The sequence below is a fragment of the Arachis hypogaea genome, chromosome 9, assembly GCF_003086295.3.
Source record: "Arachis hypogaea cultivar Tifrunner chromosome 9, arahy.Tifrunner.gnm2.J5K5, whole genome shotgun sequence".
In the NCBI taxonomy this organism is placed as follows: domain Eukaryota; kingdom Viridiplantae; phylum Streptophyta; class Magnoliopsida; order Fabales; family Fabaceae; genus Arachis; species Arachis hypogaea.
Genome location: NC_092044.1, coordinates 39,293,353 through 39,312,524, shown reverse-complemented (window position 1 = coordinate 39,312,524; position 19,172 = coordinate 39,293,353). Strand labels below are relative to the sequence as shown.

The 19,172-nt window shown below is 31.5% G+C and overlaps 1 protein-coding gene across 1 annotated transcript; it reads right to left on the bottom strand.

The window, feature by feature from the left end:
* Positions 1 to 126: 126 nt before the first annotated feature.
* LOC112709109 (uncharacterized) lies at positions 127 to 1,941 on the bottom strand. The gene has a single exon (XM_025761007.1). The coding sequence runs from the start codon at positions 1,939 to 1,941 to the stop codon at positions 127 to 129; it is 1,815 nt and encodes a 604-aa protein (XP_025616792.1).
* Positions 1,942 to 19,172: the final 17,231 nt, after the last annotated feature.

The window sequence follows — 19,172 nt, the reverse complement described above, 5'->3', positions numbered from 1 at the left end:
CTCACTACAGATTAGCCAGATCTTATTCACTACAGATTAGCTAGTTCTTATGTCGTAGTATAGAGGGTAAGCCTTGATCCTGTTACCAAAATGGCTCATCTAAGAAGAGGAAAGAGGTGCAACCGATCAGCGTCCTCTAGCAGCATACGCGGCAAACACCGCAGCGAAAATTGTAGTTGCAGAGGATATCACAGTCCACAAGTTCCTATTCTTATGTGCCTCGGACACAGACTTATGCAGCGATTCCAGCTGTTGTTTCATGTCATCTACCATCTCATCCTTGTTCTTGAATGCCTTCCTTATTGCGTCAAGCTCTTCGACGAATGGTTGAACATCTTCCTCTATCTTCTTCCCATCAGATACTACTTCCTCTATCAAACCATCCTTGCTTTGACACACAAGTGCAGCAGTGTTCTTCAACAATGCCAAGGCCAAGTTTGAATTAACACAGGAAAGTTCAATTTTAGCTCTCAAATCATCCGACACTCTTTGAGCCTCGACAAGGTTCTTCTGCAATGCGTTCCTTTCCTTTGACAATGCATCTACATGGCCTTCTATCATCTTGTTCTTCTCTATTAGCTTCTCTCGTTCTGTTCTCATCTGATCCAACTCGGTCTCAGTTTGCTGGAGTCTTTCCTCCATCCCAGCAACTTGCAACAGCAAATTCTCCACTTTGCTCTTCTCCTCAAAAAATGACTTTCTGATGTTATCCTTCTCAAGCACCACTCCATCAAAGGAGCCTCTATAGCGTTCAACTTCGGATAACAACACTTGGTTTCTCTCTTCAGACTCTTTACATGACTCTTTCAGCTTCTCCAAAGCATCCCTCAGTCTAACCACTTCTCCCTGCATCTCCACAATTTCATCCTGCCGCTGAGCCTTCACTTGCTCAATTTCGTCCCTCACTCTAATCACCACATCAATCTCTCGCTGCTTTGCCTCCAACTCCTTCCGAACTGTGCCTAGAACCTTCTCAACACCATCTTTACTCTCATTCAACGCCTCAATTCTCTTCTCCAATTCTTCTTTCTCATTCACCAATGCCCTCACTTCCATCTCCATCTCCTTTTCCTTAGTCGCTGCCACGCCAAGGCCCTCTTCCAGCTCCCTAATCCTCCCCCGCATCGAAGCCTCTTCCCCTTTCAAACCCTTCAAAGACTCGTTCAATTCCTTAATCTCCAATTCAAGAACATCGATCCTCGACTCATACTTCTTCTTCGCTCTCTCAATCTCATTCTTCTCCCTCACAGCACGTTCAATATCCTCCTTCAATTTCCCAATCACAGCATCACCCTTCTCACGTGACCTCACAGACAAATCCCTCTCCTTCTTCAAGTCCTCAATTTCCCTCTCTTTCACATTTCCTTCCTCTACCAACCTCTCATGTTGTAACCGAAGCTTCTGCGCTTCCTCCCGAACAGTCCTCTCTCTCATCTCAGCTTCCAGAAGCTTCTCTCTCACACTCCTAACCTCGCGAACAGCACATTCAAGCTCACTCCTCAAACCGTCCCTCTCCTCGTTCAACCGAACACTAAGCTCGCTCGCCTCTCGCTTCAAAGCGACGACGTCGTTTAGCTCAGCCACGACCGCGTCAAAGCGGAGACTCATCTCCCTGGCCTGCGTCTCCGCGAACGCCAGGAGGACGCGTTGCTCTACTTCCAAGGTTGCTTGTTTATCCGCCGTAACGGAAAGCGTCTCCTTAACGGCGCCGTTTTCGGAAGCGTAACGGTCGAGCTTGGACTGCAAAGCTTTGTTGGCTTCAATGAGGGAGTCCAACTGATGCCTCTTGTCGGTGGTTTCTTGGAGGAGCCTGGCATTGAGGTTCTTGAGATTCTGAATCTGCGCTGAGTTAGTTTCACTTTCTTGTTCCATTTCTGGTGTTGTCCGCCGCGGGTCTTGGTCTTGGTGTGGTTCTTGAGGGATGGGTTTCTTTTTGGCCATACTAGAGAGGAGGGTGGTGGGGGCTACGGGGTTAAGACTTATGAAAGAAAGGAGGGATTTTGCATTTTAGGGTTCTAATTATTTTTTTGTTTTGTTTATTTAATTTTTGTGGCTTTGGATATGGAAATCGAATCGAATCCAGTTGAGGATGTGTTATGTATGGAGGACGACTCTGTATTGGATTTGAGGAAAGGGAAGAGAAGGGCGGTATTTGTTGTCTTTAGGTATTCAATATTATTGGCCCAAACCCACGTCATGTTTATGGTAATTCTCCCCAAAAATAAATGCGTAGGATATTTTGCTATTCACAGCAGACTCAGCCACTCATTTATCTATGTATTTACCTATGTATCTCGAAAACTACAATCTACACTCATGTTATTTATTTATTTATTTATTTTGGGTATAACAGGGCACATCATTGGATGGTCCTAACATTTGAATTATTTAATGTTCTCACAATAAAATATATTTTTTAAATTTTTTAATAACGATTAAATAATTTTTATTTAATTTTAAGTATAAATTAATTTTTTATATATATTATTTAATTATAAAATTTATTTTTTATTTTATAAATTATTATTTTATTATTTATCTATCCTAGTTATTAATAATTAAAAACAAAAATAATAGTAAAATAAATTTTTTATTAATTGTCATAATATTTTAGCAATCTAAGTCAATTAGTTTTTTTCTCTTTAATCCATTACATCCATAAATACGAGTGAAATTACATTTCTTTGTAATTCAATAAATTAGACGTACAACACATTCGATTGGATATACAAGACAGTAGTATAAATTTTTGTAGAATTCAATCAATTGAATGTGTAACACAATCGATTGACACGACAATATGAATTCTCAAAATTTAATCGATTGGAATGGTTACACAATTGATTGAACTGCATTTAGAATGTGAGTTTTTTCTTGTTCAATCGATTGTTGGTGTTACCAATCGATTGAAATATTCAAAGTAAATGGATTTTCACAATTTAATCGATTAGTTGTGTTACCCAATTTATTGAATTATGCACTGCGTTATATGTAACGCCATTCTAAATTTTCCTCCTCTTGTTTATAAATTATTATTTTATTATTTAACTATCTCATCTTTAAAATTCTATCTTCAATTTTTAAATTTTTATTTTGATTTTGATACTCTAATCTTATCTTTTTTAATAAGATTATAAATTGATGAATACTCTATCATCAATTTATTTTTTAATTACTCAATCCTACAATTAGAATCATTTATCAATATCTTTAATTATCAATTTTTCATTGTTTTTGTTCACATTTATTTAATATCCAATTTTTTTCATTGTATATCCATTTCTTTAATATCTAATATTTGTTCATTACTATGTGATAATCACAGTTGCAGAAATCGCAATCGACAAAGATCTAATCAATTTTTTTTATTGTAGTAATCGATTAGTTGTGAAAGTCTTTTTTTTTAATTTATGTCATTTAGAAAACAATTCATTATTTTGATTACAAAATCGAAATTAATGAATGAAATATCTAATTTTATAATTCTTCGTTTCGATTCTTTATTCATAAAATTGATTGTGTAATAAAAAAATATGTTTTTTTTTATCTTTTAGTAATTTACATATAGAATATTAGAAAATAAATAAAATTTTTTATTTTTTTACTACTAGTTAACTAATAATATTTAAAAGTGTAAAATTAAAATATATTATTAGATTATTAAACTAAAAGAATTTATATAACTTATATTCTTTTATTATTGTGAATTCCACCATAACGAACACTTAAAATTTTAATAGTATTTACATAACTTATATTTCATGATAAATCGAATTATATAAATTTGATGGTTGGGTAGGTTGAATCGAAAAGCAATATGATAATAACTATTTTATTTATTTATTTATTGGCAAAATTATATGATAATTGAGACCATGTGCTATGATATTTATTCATTATTCGATATAATAATGATTATACAATGAACTGGAATTATTCAATTAAACTTAGTATGCATGGACATGTTCCATTGTATTATTATTATTATTATTATTATTATTATTATTATTATTATTATTATTATTATTATTATTACATACTTCATTATATATTTATCGCATAATAATGAATAAATATTAGATATTAAAGAGACAATCATGTTACATATACAATTCTTTTTGACTTACAAGTCTTACAAGTTGGACTAAACTCAGCAGAAGCTACGTTCACCCACAAAAGCGTGTTAACACACGCATCACGTTTTCAAAGCGCTTCCTCACCATTAAGAATGACTCTTTCTCTTCTTCCTCGATGAAAATCATAACTGTCATTTTTTCTTCGCATTTCTCCTCCTTCTCCTCTTCTTTCTTCTTCTTCTCTTTTTTCTTTGTGTTTATCCTCCTTTTTCTTTGCGTGTTTCATCTTCATCATCGTGTTTCTTCTCATTCTTCTTTTGATTTTGTAACATTATGTATTTTTTTTTCTTTGTTTGATTTTTTTCTCTAAAAAAAATTATGAGAATATGAAATAAGAAGATGAAGAAAAATTGTAGAAGATGAGGAGGAGGAAGATGAAGAGTTCTAAATTATGCAGAACTTATCAGAATAAAAATGCAACCAAATATCTTCGTTTTACACCAAATTTGCTGCAAAGACAGAAATGAGTTATGCTACATGTATATTAAAATCAACCACCAAAGTCAGCCACCAATATAAAATACATACTGGAATACAAATAATACATTGAAAATAAATTAAAGCACACATATATTTATACACAAATACATTGGAGGCTAATTTTAGTGGCTGATTTTAGTGTACAAATATCATTTTTGTACAGAAAAATATTTTCTCTAATGCTGTATTTTTTTTTCTTCTTCTTCTTTTCCTTATTTCTTTCTTTCTTTTAGTTAAATGAATGTAAGTTCATCCTCTTCCAAGTAATTTTGTAGTATTATGTGTTTCTTCTTTTTCTTTTTTTTTGATTTTTGATTTTTATTCTTGTTAAGAGAGTAAAACAAGAAGAAACTTGAGAAGGTAAAACAAAAGGAAAAAGATGAATAAGAAAAAAAAAAGAAGAAGAAGGTGATGATGATGAAAAAAAAGAAACAGTAGAAGATGAGGAGGAGGAAGAGGAAGAGTTTTGAATTATGTAGAACTTATCAGAATAAAAATACACCCAAATATCTTTGTTTTACACCCAAATATCTTGTTGTTACATCCAAATATCTTCATTTTACACCCAAATTTGCTGCAAATACAGAAATAAATTATGCTACGTATACACTAAAATCAGCTAACAAAGTCAGCTACCAGTAGAAAATACATACTGGAATATAAATATACATTGAAAATAAATTAAAGTACATATGTATTTACACACAAATACATTGGTGGCTGATGTTAGTGGCTGATTTAGTGTCCAAATAACATTTTTGTACAGAAAAATGTTTCCTCTAATGCTGCATTTTTTTCTTCTTCTTCTTTTCCTTATTTCTTTCTTTCTTTTAGTTAAATGAATGTAAGTTCATTCTCTTTTAAGTAATTTTGCAGTATTATGTGTTTCTTCTTCTTTTTTGTTTGATTTTTTTATTTTTATTCGTATTAAGAGAGTAAAACAAGAAGAAATTTGAGAAGGTAAAATAAAAAGAAAAAGATGAATAAGAAAAAAAGAAGAAGAAGATGGTGATGATGATGAAAAAAAAGAAGCAGCAACAAAAGATGAGGAGGAGGAAGAGGAAGAGTTCTGAATTATGCAGAATTTATCAGAATAAAAATACACCCAAAATTCTTAAAAATACACCCAAATATCTTTGTTTTACACCCAAATATCTTTGTTTTACACCCAAATTTGCTGCAAATACAGAAATGAATTATGCTATGCGTACACTAAAATCAATCACCAGTATAAAACACATACTGGAATACAGATATACATTGAAAATAAATTAAACAACATATGTATTTATACATAAATACATTGGTGAATGATTTTACTGTACAATATCATTTTTGTACAGAAAAATATTTTCTCTAATGCTGCATTTGTTTTCTTCTTCTTTTTTATATTTTTTTCTTTGTTTTAGTTAAATGAATGTAAGTTTATCATCTTCCAAGTAATTTTACAGCATTATGTGTTTCTTCTTCTTTTTTGTTTGATTTTTTTGTTTTTATTCTTGTTAAGAGAGTAAAACAAGAAGAAACTTGAGAAGGTAAAACAAAAAGAAAAAGATGAATAAAAGAAAAAAGAAGAAGAAGATAGTGATGATGATGAAAAAAAAAAAGAAGTAGAAGATGTAGAGGAGGAAGATGAAGATTTTTAAATTATGCAGAACTTATTAGAATAAAAATACACCCAAATATCTTTGTTTTACACCCAAATATCTTTGTGTTACACCCAAATTTACTACAAATACAGAAAAATATTTCCTCTAATGCTACATTTTTCTTCTGAATTGAACCACACCTCAATCACTTGATTGGATTCAAAACAATAAATTTTTTTCGATTTTCCTACTTCAAATCCAGCTGAAGGATTTGTCTTCTCGGTCGGAGATATTTTCAATTTCCATTTTCCCTCTCTGCTACATGTAATCAATTGATTCTTAATTTTGTTTTCCTTTTTACTTGTACTCCGAACTCTTGTAGAAAAACTTACAGTCTTTGTATAATCCTTGTAGAATTTTGCAGCATCTTCAAGGGTGTTAAAAGTCATCCAAACCTTGGATACAAACTGCTCATCAACACTACAGATTTGCTGCAAAATACACTCAAAATACACTATATTAAAACAAGCATAAACTATAGAATGTAAATATAACTATAAAACTATCATAAAAAATAACAAAAATCAGAATCATGAATCATCAATAAACAGAAACTAAAACAATTCAACTAAAATAATAAGACAATTCACCCTCAATGATATGAAAAGTCATAAACTGTAAATACACCCAAACTTTCTTGAAATACACCCAAATATTATTGATTTACACCCCTGATATAAAATTCAGAAAATTCATCAGAACTAGTACATTAGATTCAATTCAAACAAGGCACAATGAACAGCAAATTTCACAGACAAGGTTCATGCATTATTCAACTACACAATCATAAACTACTAACTAGATTTAAATTCAAATTCAATTATTAACTGGAATTAAACCAAACTTCAAGAACTTCATTGGATTTAAATTCAAAATTCACTTCGTCTGGTTCAGCTAATAATCTGTTGAATCATCCATTATCTTCAAAATATTTTCAGAGCTTAATTTCAGAAACAATAGAAAATGAGAAAAATGAAGAAAGAGAACAGAGAGAAACTTACGTAAATGGAAAAGGAGAAGGGTGAGAAAAATGCACGAAAGAGATCAAAAAGAGAAGACAAAAAAACGCAGAAAGAATTCAAAAAAGGAAATAAAATCCTTTCGAAAAAGGAAGTTATATATTTGCGCAATGATTGATTGAAAAATCTGTTAAGGAGGCGCGTGAAACATACGTGCCATAAGAGGCGCGTTTTAGGGATTAGGGATTTTCAGGACTTGTATGACTTGTATAGTGAAAAGGCTTGTATGTGGAGATTAATTTTTAAAGAGATGGGTAAATAATGAAGAAAAATTAGATATTAAGTAAATGGATAAACGATGAGCAAAAACAATAAAAAATTAATAATCAAGGAGATGGATAAACAATTTTAATTGTAAGATTGAGTAATTGAAAAATAAATTAATGATAGATTATTCATTGATGAGCGGATAATTTATACGCTTTTTGGCATTGTTTTTAGGTAGTTTTTAGTATGATTTAGTTAGTTTTTAGTATATAATTATTAGTTTTTATGCAAAAATCATATTTCTGGACTTTACTATGAGTTTGTGTTTTTCTGTGATTTCATGTATTTTCTGGCTGAAATTGAGGGACCTGAGAAAAAATTTGATTCAGAGGCTGAAAAAGGACTGCAGATGCTGTTGGATTCTAACCTCCCTGTACTCGAAATAGATTTTCTGGAGTTACAGAAGCCCAAGTGGCGCGCTCTCAATTGCGTTGGAAAGTAGACATCTTGGCCTTTCCAGAAATATATAATAGTTCATAATTTGCCTGAGTTTTGATAACGCAAACTGGCATTTTAACGCCAATTTTCTACCCTTTTCTGGCGTTAAACGCCAAAACTGGCATAAAAGTTGGAGTTAAATGCCCAAACTGGCACCAGAGCTGGCGTTTAACTCCAAGAAAAGCCTATGCACGTGAAAGCTTCAATGCTCAGCCCAAGCACACACCAAGTGGGCCCCGGAAGTGAATTTCTGCATCATTTACTTATCTATGTAAACCGTAGGTTACTAGTCATTATAAATAGGACCTTTTACTATTGTATTTTAAAATATGGGGAGATCTTTAGATCATTTTTGAGACTATCTTTGTATCACTGTTGATCTCTTGATCACGTTTAGAGGGCTGGCCATTCGGCCATACCTGGACCTTCATCACTTATGTATTTTCAACGGTGGAGTTTTTACACCTCATAGATTAAGGTGTGGAGCTCTGCTGTTCCTCATGAATTATTGTAATTACTACTATTTTCTATTCAATTCAAGCTTTTTCTTGTTCTAAGATATTCATTCTCATTTCAACATGATGAATGTGATGATCAAGTAACACTCATCACCATTCTCACTTATGAATGCATGCCTGACAACCACTTCCATTCTACCTGAAAACAAGCTTGAATGTATATCTCTTGGCCTCCTGGTCCACGATGCATGGTTGCCTCTCCTGACAACAGAGCCTTCCATTCCATGAGATCAGAGTTTTCATGGTATAAGCTAGAATCAATTGGCAGCATTCTTGAGATCCGAAAAGTCTAAACCTTGTCTGTGGTATTCTGAGTAGGATCTGGGATGAGATGACTGTGACGAGCTTCAAACTCGCGACTATTGGGCGCAGTGACAGTGCGCAAAAGGATCATTAGATCTTACTCCAACACAAGTGAGAACCGACAGATGATTAGCCATACGTAAACCGTAGCCGGACCATTTTCACTGAGAGGACAGACGGTAGCCATTGACAATGGTGATCCTCCAACATACAGCTTGCCATGGAAAGGAGTACGCATGACTGGATGAAAGCAGTAGGAAAGCATGGATTCAAAAGGAACAAAGCATCTCTATATGCTTATCTGAAATTCCTACTAATGAATTACATAAGTATCTCTATCTTATTTTATGTTTTATTTATCTTTTAATTATCAAAACCTCATAACCATTTGAATTCGCCTGACTGAGATTTACAAGATGATCATAGCTTGCTTCAAGCCGACAGTCTCCATGGGATCGACCTTTACTCACGTAAGGTATTACATGGACAACCTAGTGAACTTGCTGGTTAGTTGTACGGAGTTATGAAAAGTGTGATCACAATTTTGCATACCATTCACCAATTTATAATCTTAGTATTAAAAAAGATAAAATTAGAGTATCTAAATTAAAATAAAAATTTAAAAATTGAAGAGAGACTTTCAAAGATAAGATAGATAAATAATAAAATAATAATTTATAAACACGAGTAGGAAAATTTAGAATGGCGTAATATATAACGCAGTGCATAATTCAATCGATTGGGTAACACAACTAATCGATTGAATTGTGAAAATCCATATTGCTTTGAAGATTTCAATCGATTGATAACACGAACAATTGATTGAATAAGAAAAAACTCACATTCTAAGCGCAGTTCAATCGATTGTGCACCAATTTCAATCTATTGAATTTTGAGAACCCATATTGTCGTGTAAAAATCAATCGATTGTGTTATACTTCCAATCGATTGAATTCTAAAAAAAACCCATACTATCTTGCGACATCCAATCGATTGCATTGTACATCCAATCGATTGAATTACCAAGAAACACAATTTCACTAACGTTTATGGATGTAACAGATTAAGGATAAAAAATCAGTTGCCTTGGATTGCCAAAATATTTATGATGATTAATGGAAGATTTATTTCATTATTTTTTTTATTTTTAATTGTTAATAAATATAATAGATAAATAATAAAATAATAATTTATAAAATAGAGGATAGATTTTATAATTAAATCACATATATAAAAGATTAATTTGTAATTAAAATTAAATAAGAACTTTTTGACAGTTATTAAAAAACTTAAAAAATATGTTTTGTTATAGAATCATTAAATAGTCCAAATGTTATGGAACCGTCGACTCTTGTGCTGCCAGGGATGGATTTACATTGGGGAGTGTGGGGGCAAGTGTCCTTTTAAAATTTTATAGAGTTATATATAGTATATATGATAAAAATTTATTTGTTTTTCCTCAATAAATAAGTTTGACCCCACTTTAATTTTTTTAAATCAATCTCTGTTTTCATAATGTATAGAAAAAAAATCTCACTATTTTATAATAATATCATATTAATTATAAAAATAATTAAATAATAATAATAAGATAATTAAAAATTAAGTCAGTAATTTAAATTTAAGTACTAAAAGAATAATTTTTTTATGCTCTCTAAAATTATAATTCTTTTATCTTGTTGTTCGTTCTTGACTTTCTGTCTTCTAGTAAGACTCAGTAACTTCTTTCTGTCTTCTCTTTATATTTTTTTATATTTTTTAATTTATTCAATTATTTTGCATTTTATTTTAGTTATATTATTGTATATTTTTTTATACATAGTTAAATATTATTGAATAATAAGAATCCTTAGTAATTTAAATTTTAAAATAGAGTAATATTAATGAACAATAAAGAACAGTTAAAATGAAAAGTAAGACCTAAATATATGAATATCTATTGATGTTATTTCTTTTGAAGTTAGCTCTAGTTTTGTTAGTAATAACGACATCAATTAAAAAATTCAATTATAAATATTATAAATAGTCGATTTCGTAATCTTATAAAAGATAAATTTTTAAATTATTATTTAGTGACATATATAAAAAATGAAACATTTAATTGTATTAACGATGAAAGAATTATTAAATCTTTTTAAAATATAAAATTTAAAAGAATAAAATTTTAAATTATATATTATTATTTAAATTACTATATAAATGTTTTAATTTATTAGTTAAATAACTAGAGGATAAATTATAAAATTATTATCATATTATACATATTTTGTTCCCACTAATAAAATTTTATAGATCCGTCACTATGTCCTGTGAAAAGGTAACAAATTCTTATTTTAATTAAAACAGATAATAATAATAATAATAATAATAATAATAATAATAATAATAATAATAATAATAATAATAATAATAATAATAATAATAATTTTATTTTTTTCAAAATATCTCATAAAAATTTTATAAAAATCCTAATGAATTTAAACTCTAGTTATTATAAAATCAATTATGAAAAATATCTTATTATAGCAAAATTATATAATAATTTTAGTTGATCCAAATTAAAATAATAATAATAATACAAAAATTAATTTAATTTTATCTATTAAAATATTTTTAATAAATATTTCAAACTAATAGAATAAATCTTAATTAATTTAAACTTCAATAATTATAAAATTAATGTAATTACCTTTTTAATAAAATACTTTTTAAAAATATAAAATTTAAATTTAATAAGATAAATTATAATTTATTCATATTTAAATTTAAAAAAAGAAAAGTATAGGTAACCAATAACATTTTTGAACAATGTGTGAACAATGTGAATTAATAAGGTTAAAAGAGTAAATTTAAATTAGTAGCATTATATTAGAGTGAAGTGTATCTTTATTTGATTAATAGTTGTTCATGTTGTTCAAAATAATCATTGTTCTCCTAACATTCCTTTTTTTATTGGTTTAAAATATCGGTCAACTCATTTTTCTAATGTTTGCTTGTTATTTTCTTGCTCGTTTAAAATATTGGTCAATTCATTTTCTAATGTTGGCTTGTGGCTTGTGACGAATAAGCTTGAATTCCCCTCCTCGCTTATTTGATATCTCTATTTATAGTTAGACGTACAAATTCTATTATAATTTGTATCTCATATGGTTTTTTAGGGTTTCTAATCTAAATTCTTAAGTCGTTTTCTATGATTACAAAGATAAAACTTTAGTATTGAAAACTAGAAAGTTCAAGTTCTAATACATTTAAATAAATGTAAAGTTCATATTAACTCGTTAGTTAAATCCATGTTTTAAATGTCATTATTCAGATCACATGAATAAGGAACTGTGCCTTGTTTTATATTCTTTGTGGAATCATAATGTCTTAATAAACATGGTACAAGCTAAGGTTAATATAAGGTGGTGTATGCATGTGAAAGATCAAGAAGGGATACAGTACCCTATGCAAAGATTTTAAATTGTTACATTGTTGTGATTTACCTGTGTTGTGAATGCTTTTCAACGTGGGGGGTCTAGCAAATGGTACACACAAAAAGTTTTATTTTATATATTCTACAGAGGATGGAGCACTTCAAAATGCTTTTTAATCATAAAAAAATTTTATAAATGACTTATTTTTATTATATTGTACAAATTAAAAAGTTCAGAAAACTTGTTGCTACTATTTATATTGGAGTAATTAAGAAGAACTTCTAGGAGGAATGTAAGAACTTTTTTTTTTGGTAAAGATATTAAAACCAAAAAACCTTATATTTAGATAAAGAAAAAAGATAACATAAAATATCTGTTTTTTAGATAAAATTTGATTGAAAAGTAAATGTTGAGTTAAGAAATTAACTAAATTAATTAGTGATGACAAACATTATTTTTGGGCAAAATAAATAATTAGTGTTAAGTGTCAATAATTATATGTTGCTAATTATTTATTATATGTTGCAGGCCAAAACTTAGTTCAGCAGCCCAAATTAGTATGAAAATAATATAGCAAGGCTGGTGAGTAAATAAATAAACAAAGCCCATGAGGAAACAAGGCTGAAAAATTAAAACGGGCAAAAAGAAGTAACCCGATCCAAGCCTGTGTCCATCAATTCAAGTTGATCCAAGCTTCTCATACAAGATTGAAGTACTCATTCCCTCTCACTTGCTTTTACCAAAGCAACGTTCATCTCCTCTCTAATCAAGTCAAATCATGGCATCAGAAAAGTAAGAAAGAGAAAGAGAGAAAAAGACTCCTCCCTAAGCTAGTAACCAAAGAAGCAAGAGAGAGAGAGAGTTGAAGCTTGAAGCACAGAAGCTAAAGCAGAAACTCCAAGATAAATCAAGTGTAAGAAAGGTAATCCATCTCATCTTGCATGCATCAGATCTTCATCCTTTCTTCCCATCTTTATGCTCTATCCGAAAATGGCATTCAAGGAAAAGTTGATCTCTGTTCCTCACTGCTACAAATCCACGGTCACAAGAGATTCTTGGGGACTAAGTTGCATCTCTATGGTTCGGATTTGGTTGACCATTGGAAGACAAATTTGGTTACTCCTTCCTGGCTTTCGTCAAGTTGGAGAAGTCAGAAGTAAAGGTCCTACTTTGTTGTTTAAGAAGGAAAAGTGAGCCTGTGGGTTGGTGAAGCTCAAGACTCAAGGTGTTGACCTTGGTAGAAGAACCAAGTAACTTGCAAGGAGATAAATGAAGCTGGCTGGGCATTCAGAAAGTAAGGAGAGAAAACCAGAGTTTGTGAGTTGTGTTCTGTAAAGTTCCTCTACTTGGATAATGCTCTCTTTCAAAGAAGCATTCGGCCAACACTGAAGAACTGCATCTGAGGTTTGCGAATCTGGTTTTGCACATAACAAAGAGGCTGCTGATGAAGTCAATCTCCTTCATGTTTTACTAATTGTAATGTACTTTTCCAAGTTTATCTTTCTGTAATTTCTTGTGAGAAAAGGCATTGTGAGAAAGCTCAAGAAAAAGCCATGAGTGGAAAAAGGCTGAGTGAAACACTTGAGAGAAAAGCCTAGAGTTATTTTCAGATTTCTTTAGGTTAGCTAAGTGTCTTGTATCTTGTACCAGTTTGGTATCCCTTTCTTAGTTGGGTTAGCACTAAGAGTGATTAGTTAGGAGTTAGCATAGCCAATGTTAAGTTAGGATAGAACTTGAGTATGAAATTGGTGTATGTAATTCTGTTAACTATAGTGAAATTCCTCCGTAATTGTGGAGGAGACTGGATGTAGGTTGCATAGCACAAGGCAACCGAACCAGGATACATGCTGGTGTTCGCTTTTCTCTTCTCTGCTAAGTTCTATTTTCTGATATTCATGAGACAAAAATAAATTGTCTCATAAATTTTCGCTGCTGAGTTCAAACAGAATCAGAATTGTAATTTTGTTTAAAAAGATCATAACAGCAACTAAAAAGGAAGGCATAGATTTAACCTCCCTTCTCTAAGCCTACCACAACCTTCAGTAAAGATAAACAAATATATATATATATATATATATATATATATATATATATATATATATATATATATATTTCTATTTAAATATATAGATCAGATAGTTCTAGACCATCAAAAAATTAAAACTTACCAAGTGTATAAGTTTAATTTTATTATATTTATTATATGCATGGGATTGTTTTTTGTCGTGTGGGAAGTTAATACATTACCACATCTTCATCATTTTTTGTAATAATTTTAGTGCATGGTGCATCGTACTTTGCAATTTGCATAGATGCACCTAAGCACGTGCCCTAATTCTAAACTATACAAGTTCATGGAGTACTTTGTCATTAATCATTATTCTAACCCCAAACAAACTTGTCTCACAAAACATATAAATATAAATGATTATATATGTGTAATCCTATTTTTATACTAATTTTTTTTTGTTTTAAAACATGGATAATTATAAGTCTCTTTTGTTGTATAAATACTTAAATTATTATAATTTTCTCTCAATTTTTATTTAGGAAAATTGAAAAGCCAAAAATCGACTTTTAAAATTATTGAAGGTGCAATAAAATAGAAGAAGTGCTGAGACTCAGAGAGAATCCAGAGAAAAAATGGAATTGTTATAACTCAGTCACCTTTATAACTTTACACTCAATGCCTTATATAGGTGGTTGCCAACACTAACTGCACTAAAATATCTACAATTAACTGTGATAAGTTAATGCACTTAACTAAGTCTATTAAGCTTAGCTACTTTACAAGTAAGTGCAGAATAAGTCTCTAAACACTAATATCAGGTAATAAATATCTAACAATCTCAACTTGCCATAGAGAGTAGAGATGGTTGAAGGAGCTAATGGTTTAGTTAACAAGTCATCAACTTGCTCGATTGTTGAAATAGGCAAAAGATGAATGAGGCTCTCCATGAATTTTGAAGCGATATGAATTGCGGATTGATTGTAACAAAAAATTTTAATCGATTTGGTAATGGGTGCACCAAGATCATGCATGATGAAACTGAGTCAAATGGCCTCTCATGTGGCGACCGCGAGCGCACGATACATAGTGACCTGCTTGTTACTTTTCTATGAAACAATTGCAGGGCCCAAGTAAAAAAATAAGCAGAGATGGATCTTCTGCTATCAGGAGATACGTGCTGCCCAATCTAAATAAAAAAACCACTGATGAGTTATTGGAAAAGAGAAGTCCTTTGGCCATGTGAGTAACATGAAGATGTGTAGAAGTTTCCAACGACAAAACTAATATCAGGCCTAGTGTAGGAGAGGTATAATAGCTTCCCAACAAGTTTTTGAAATTCATTGCCATCAGGTAAAGGATCACCAGTGTCTCTGCTCAACTTGACTGAATAATCTATGGAGATAGAGCTAGGCCTGCAATCAGAGAAGCCAGCACTATCAAGCATGTCGAGCACATACTTGCGCGGGTAAATGGCAATTCCCATAAGTAATCTTGCAACTTAGCTTCCATCCCCAAGAAAAATTTGAAGTTGTCAATATCCTATTTTGAGATGTTCATCTAATATCCGTTTGATCAAGTTAATCTCTGAAAGATCATCTCCAGCCAAAACGAGATTATCAATATAGACAAAAACTTTGAGCTTGTTGTTCCATTACCTACTAGATTGCTTCAGGCCATAGATAGACTTCACCAACCTACGCACTTACCGCGGTGCAACATTCAACCTTTGTACATTTTCTTCGAGATCTCCATGTAAAAATGTAGTATTAACACTAATAGTCTTTCAAATGGGATACCTCTTTGGTGATGTGATCGAGCATGCTTTATTGGTTGTAAAATTGAAACACTGATAGTCTTTCAAATGAGCTGCCAATTTCTTAGTCTGATGAGACCTCCTAAGTGTAATTAGTTCTAGTGCATGTTGTGTAAGTGTTGGATGGGTGTTTGTGGGTTTAAGATTGCCTAAAAGTTTGGATCGATTAGAGGGTTGGGTGGATGATAGGTTTAGTGAGCCAGAACTTGGTGTTAAAGATATTCTCTATCAGGAGTGCGAGGCAAAAGGTATTGAGGTTCAATGTGTGAAGTGGGATGAGTGATCTCTAGTGTTGCGGTATGAGATGAGTGCAAGTTATATGCAAAGGGATCATGCCTATGATCATTGATGCTGTTAGGTGAATTATGTGATATATGCATGTTTTGATTCCCAAAAAAAAAAAAAAAGTGATCCTCATAAAATTGAACATTTCAAGACAAATAAATTTGTCTAGTTTTGATATATGAAGGTATGAAGCCTTTAACACCCTTCCTGAAGTCTAAAAATACTGATTTTCTAACTTTTGGAGCTAATTTTGATCTGTTGATAGTTAGCGTACTTGCACATGCCAAGCAGCTTGACCTTCAAATTTAAAATTTCAGGGAGCGTATTAAAGAGTATTGTATATGCGGATTTATTTTTGAGAAATTCTAATGAAAAATAATTAATAAGATGAATTATATGGAAAGTAACTAAATACCAAAATCACTTTAGAAGACTAAATTGAAAGAAAAAGGTCCTTTGTCACTGCTAGAATGTGTTGATGTTTCTTCTCAACAACACTATTTTGTTGGGAGTCTCAACACAGTAATTTTAATGTATGATGCCATGTGAGGTATAAAATTCTATTAAGATAAATTTTGGACCATTTTCCATTATAATATTTTTAACTATCATGCCAAATTCCGTTTTGACAAAGGCAACAAAATTCTTTAGTAGTGCACCAGCTTCTGATTTATTTTTCATGTAAAAAATCCATGTAAATCTAGATTTGTCTTCCACCACAGTGAGAAAGTATTTGTGGTGCCACAGATGGGAAAACAAGTGATCCCTAGATGTCAATATGAACTACATTAAAAGAATTCTTTGAAATTAATATGTTGGTTACAAAAGACAATCAAAATAATTTACATGGTTCTAATTTGGAATTATAGGAGGTAACATCCGTATTCACTTCACTCTATTTTAATGCTACTAATTTAAATTTATCTTTTTAACTTTATTAATTTACATTATTCACACATTGTTCAAAAATATTGTTAGTTACCTATATTTTTCCTAAAAAAAATGTCAACCCAACTTAACTCATTTGAATTAACAAGACAAATTGACTTATTTGACATTTAAAAAAAAGTATTTTATAATTTTAGTAATCTTGTTTACTTGATACTCATACAAATAAAAAGTTATCATACATTTATATATTTTTATAGTAAATTATCCAAAATTTTAAAAACTAGTTAACAAGAAAGAGATTTTATATATTAAAAGAAATTTTATATACTTAAAAAGATAAAAAGGATATAACAAAAAAAGAGTCAGACAAGTTAACTCGTGCCCACTCACTCGAAGCCAGGCAAAATTGACTCACTTTTAAATTGTAATTTTATAGCTTCAATTCGTCTATTTTTACAAGCGATCCAAGTTAATTCGCAAATTACAGCTCGTTATGACGGCTCTAGCAGTAAACTAGTTAACTTCAGTTGCCCACATGGTGACTAGGTTAAGAGTGGCTATAGGTGGTTGGTAATTGACTATCCAATAAAATAGTAACATTTGTCATCATGGTCCAAATTAACATAAACATGCTTTTGGCTAATCTAAGGTAGGTAAACACAAGATTTTTATGGCAAATGCTCTCGTAGTCCACCACAGAGGAAGAATCAAAGTCACTGCACTGCCTATGAGACACCTCTTGCTGGCGACTCACATTCTATGATCCGCCACACGACATTTCGAAAAACATAATAGGATGCGCTTCAGGGAACGCCATGACGACAGAAGTAAAGGCGGAAAAAATGGTTTCAAAGTCCGCTACGGCTGGGACTACATCGATGGTGGCGGCGGCAAAGATGAATCAAGCGTGCTACTCTGGCTCGGACTACACGTATTACTGTTGTTGTTAATGTGAACAAAGTTGTTGCTGTTGTTCAGAAGCTTCGTCGCCATTGAAAAATTGGTCTTAGCCTTGGCGCCGTGGATCTTTCTTGCTGCTGCGTCGTACGCATGCGGCTCCCTTTTAGCAATGAGAGCGATGATGGAGAGAGCTCATAAGACAAGAGTGATGACGGAGAGAGCTCGTGTAACGATGGTAACGAAGGGAGCAGATGCGATGAGAACGACAATAAAAGGATCTCGTCCGACTGAGCAGTGACAGAGAGAGCTCATGTGACGCGAGCGGCAACTGCTGCAGCAGTGGAGGATGTCACATTTTCAATGGAGAGAGAGAGAGGGCGCGCTTAAACCTTAGAATGGAAGAATAGTGAAAGAGAGTGACTACTGAATAGTGATTGTGTGAATACGTTTCTCAGATTGTGTTGGTGCCAAAATTGTTAGTTCTAATTCAAATTTTGGACAGATGTATTAAGTGATCACAAATGGATTTTCCATTAGTGAAAAATTTGAAATTAAAATTTTAATTTTATCGATAGACTTCGGTAAGTTTTGAGAAAATTTTTAATTTTTTTATCGACATAAAATTCGTTAGTAATTTGTCGGTACTTTTGACAATAAAATTCTGTCAGAAAAATCTGTGTATAATCTGTTATTTTCTAGTAGTGTTATGCATCGTCGGGAATGAGATGAATCTAAAAGTGTTGCTTAAGCACTTCTCACGAATGAAGGAGCTAAACCCGAACTTTTTCTGAGATAGATGTGGACGAAAACCACAGACTCAGAAAATATGTTTGGGGCCAATGCTTAGTGTAAAGCTACATGAAAATATTTCGGTGATTTTGTGACGGTTGACACTATTTACAAGACTAATAGTACCAAGGTATTATTTTTTTTCAATTTAATTAGATTTTTTTAGGTAAGGTTTTAGATTTTACACTTATGTTACATGTTTTTATCTTTTCATTGTTAAGGTACGACATGCTGATGAGCAGATATTTTATACACTT

Coding starts and splice junctions, on each gene's coding strand:
- LOC112709109 (XM_025761007.1), bottom strand. CDS start 1,941: ATGGCCAAAAAGAAACCCATCCCTCAAGAACCACACCAAGACCAAGAC.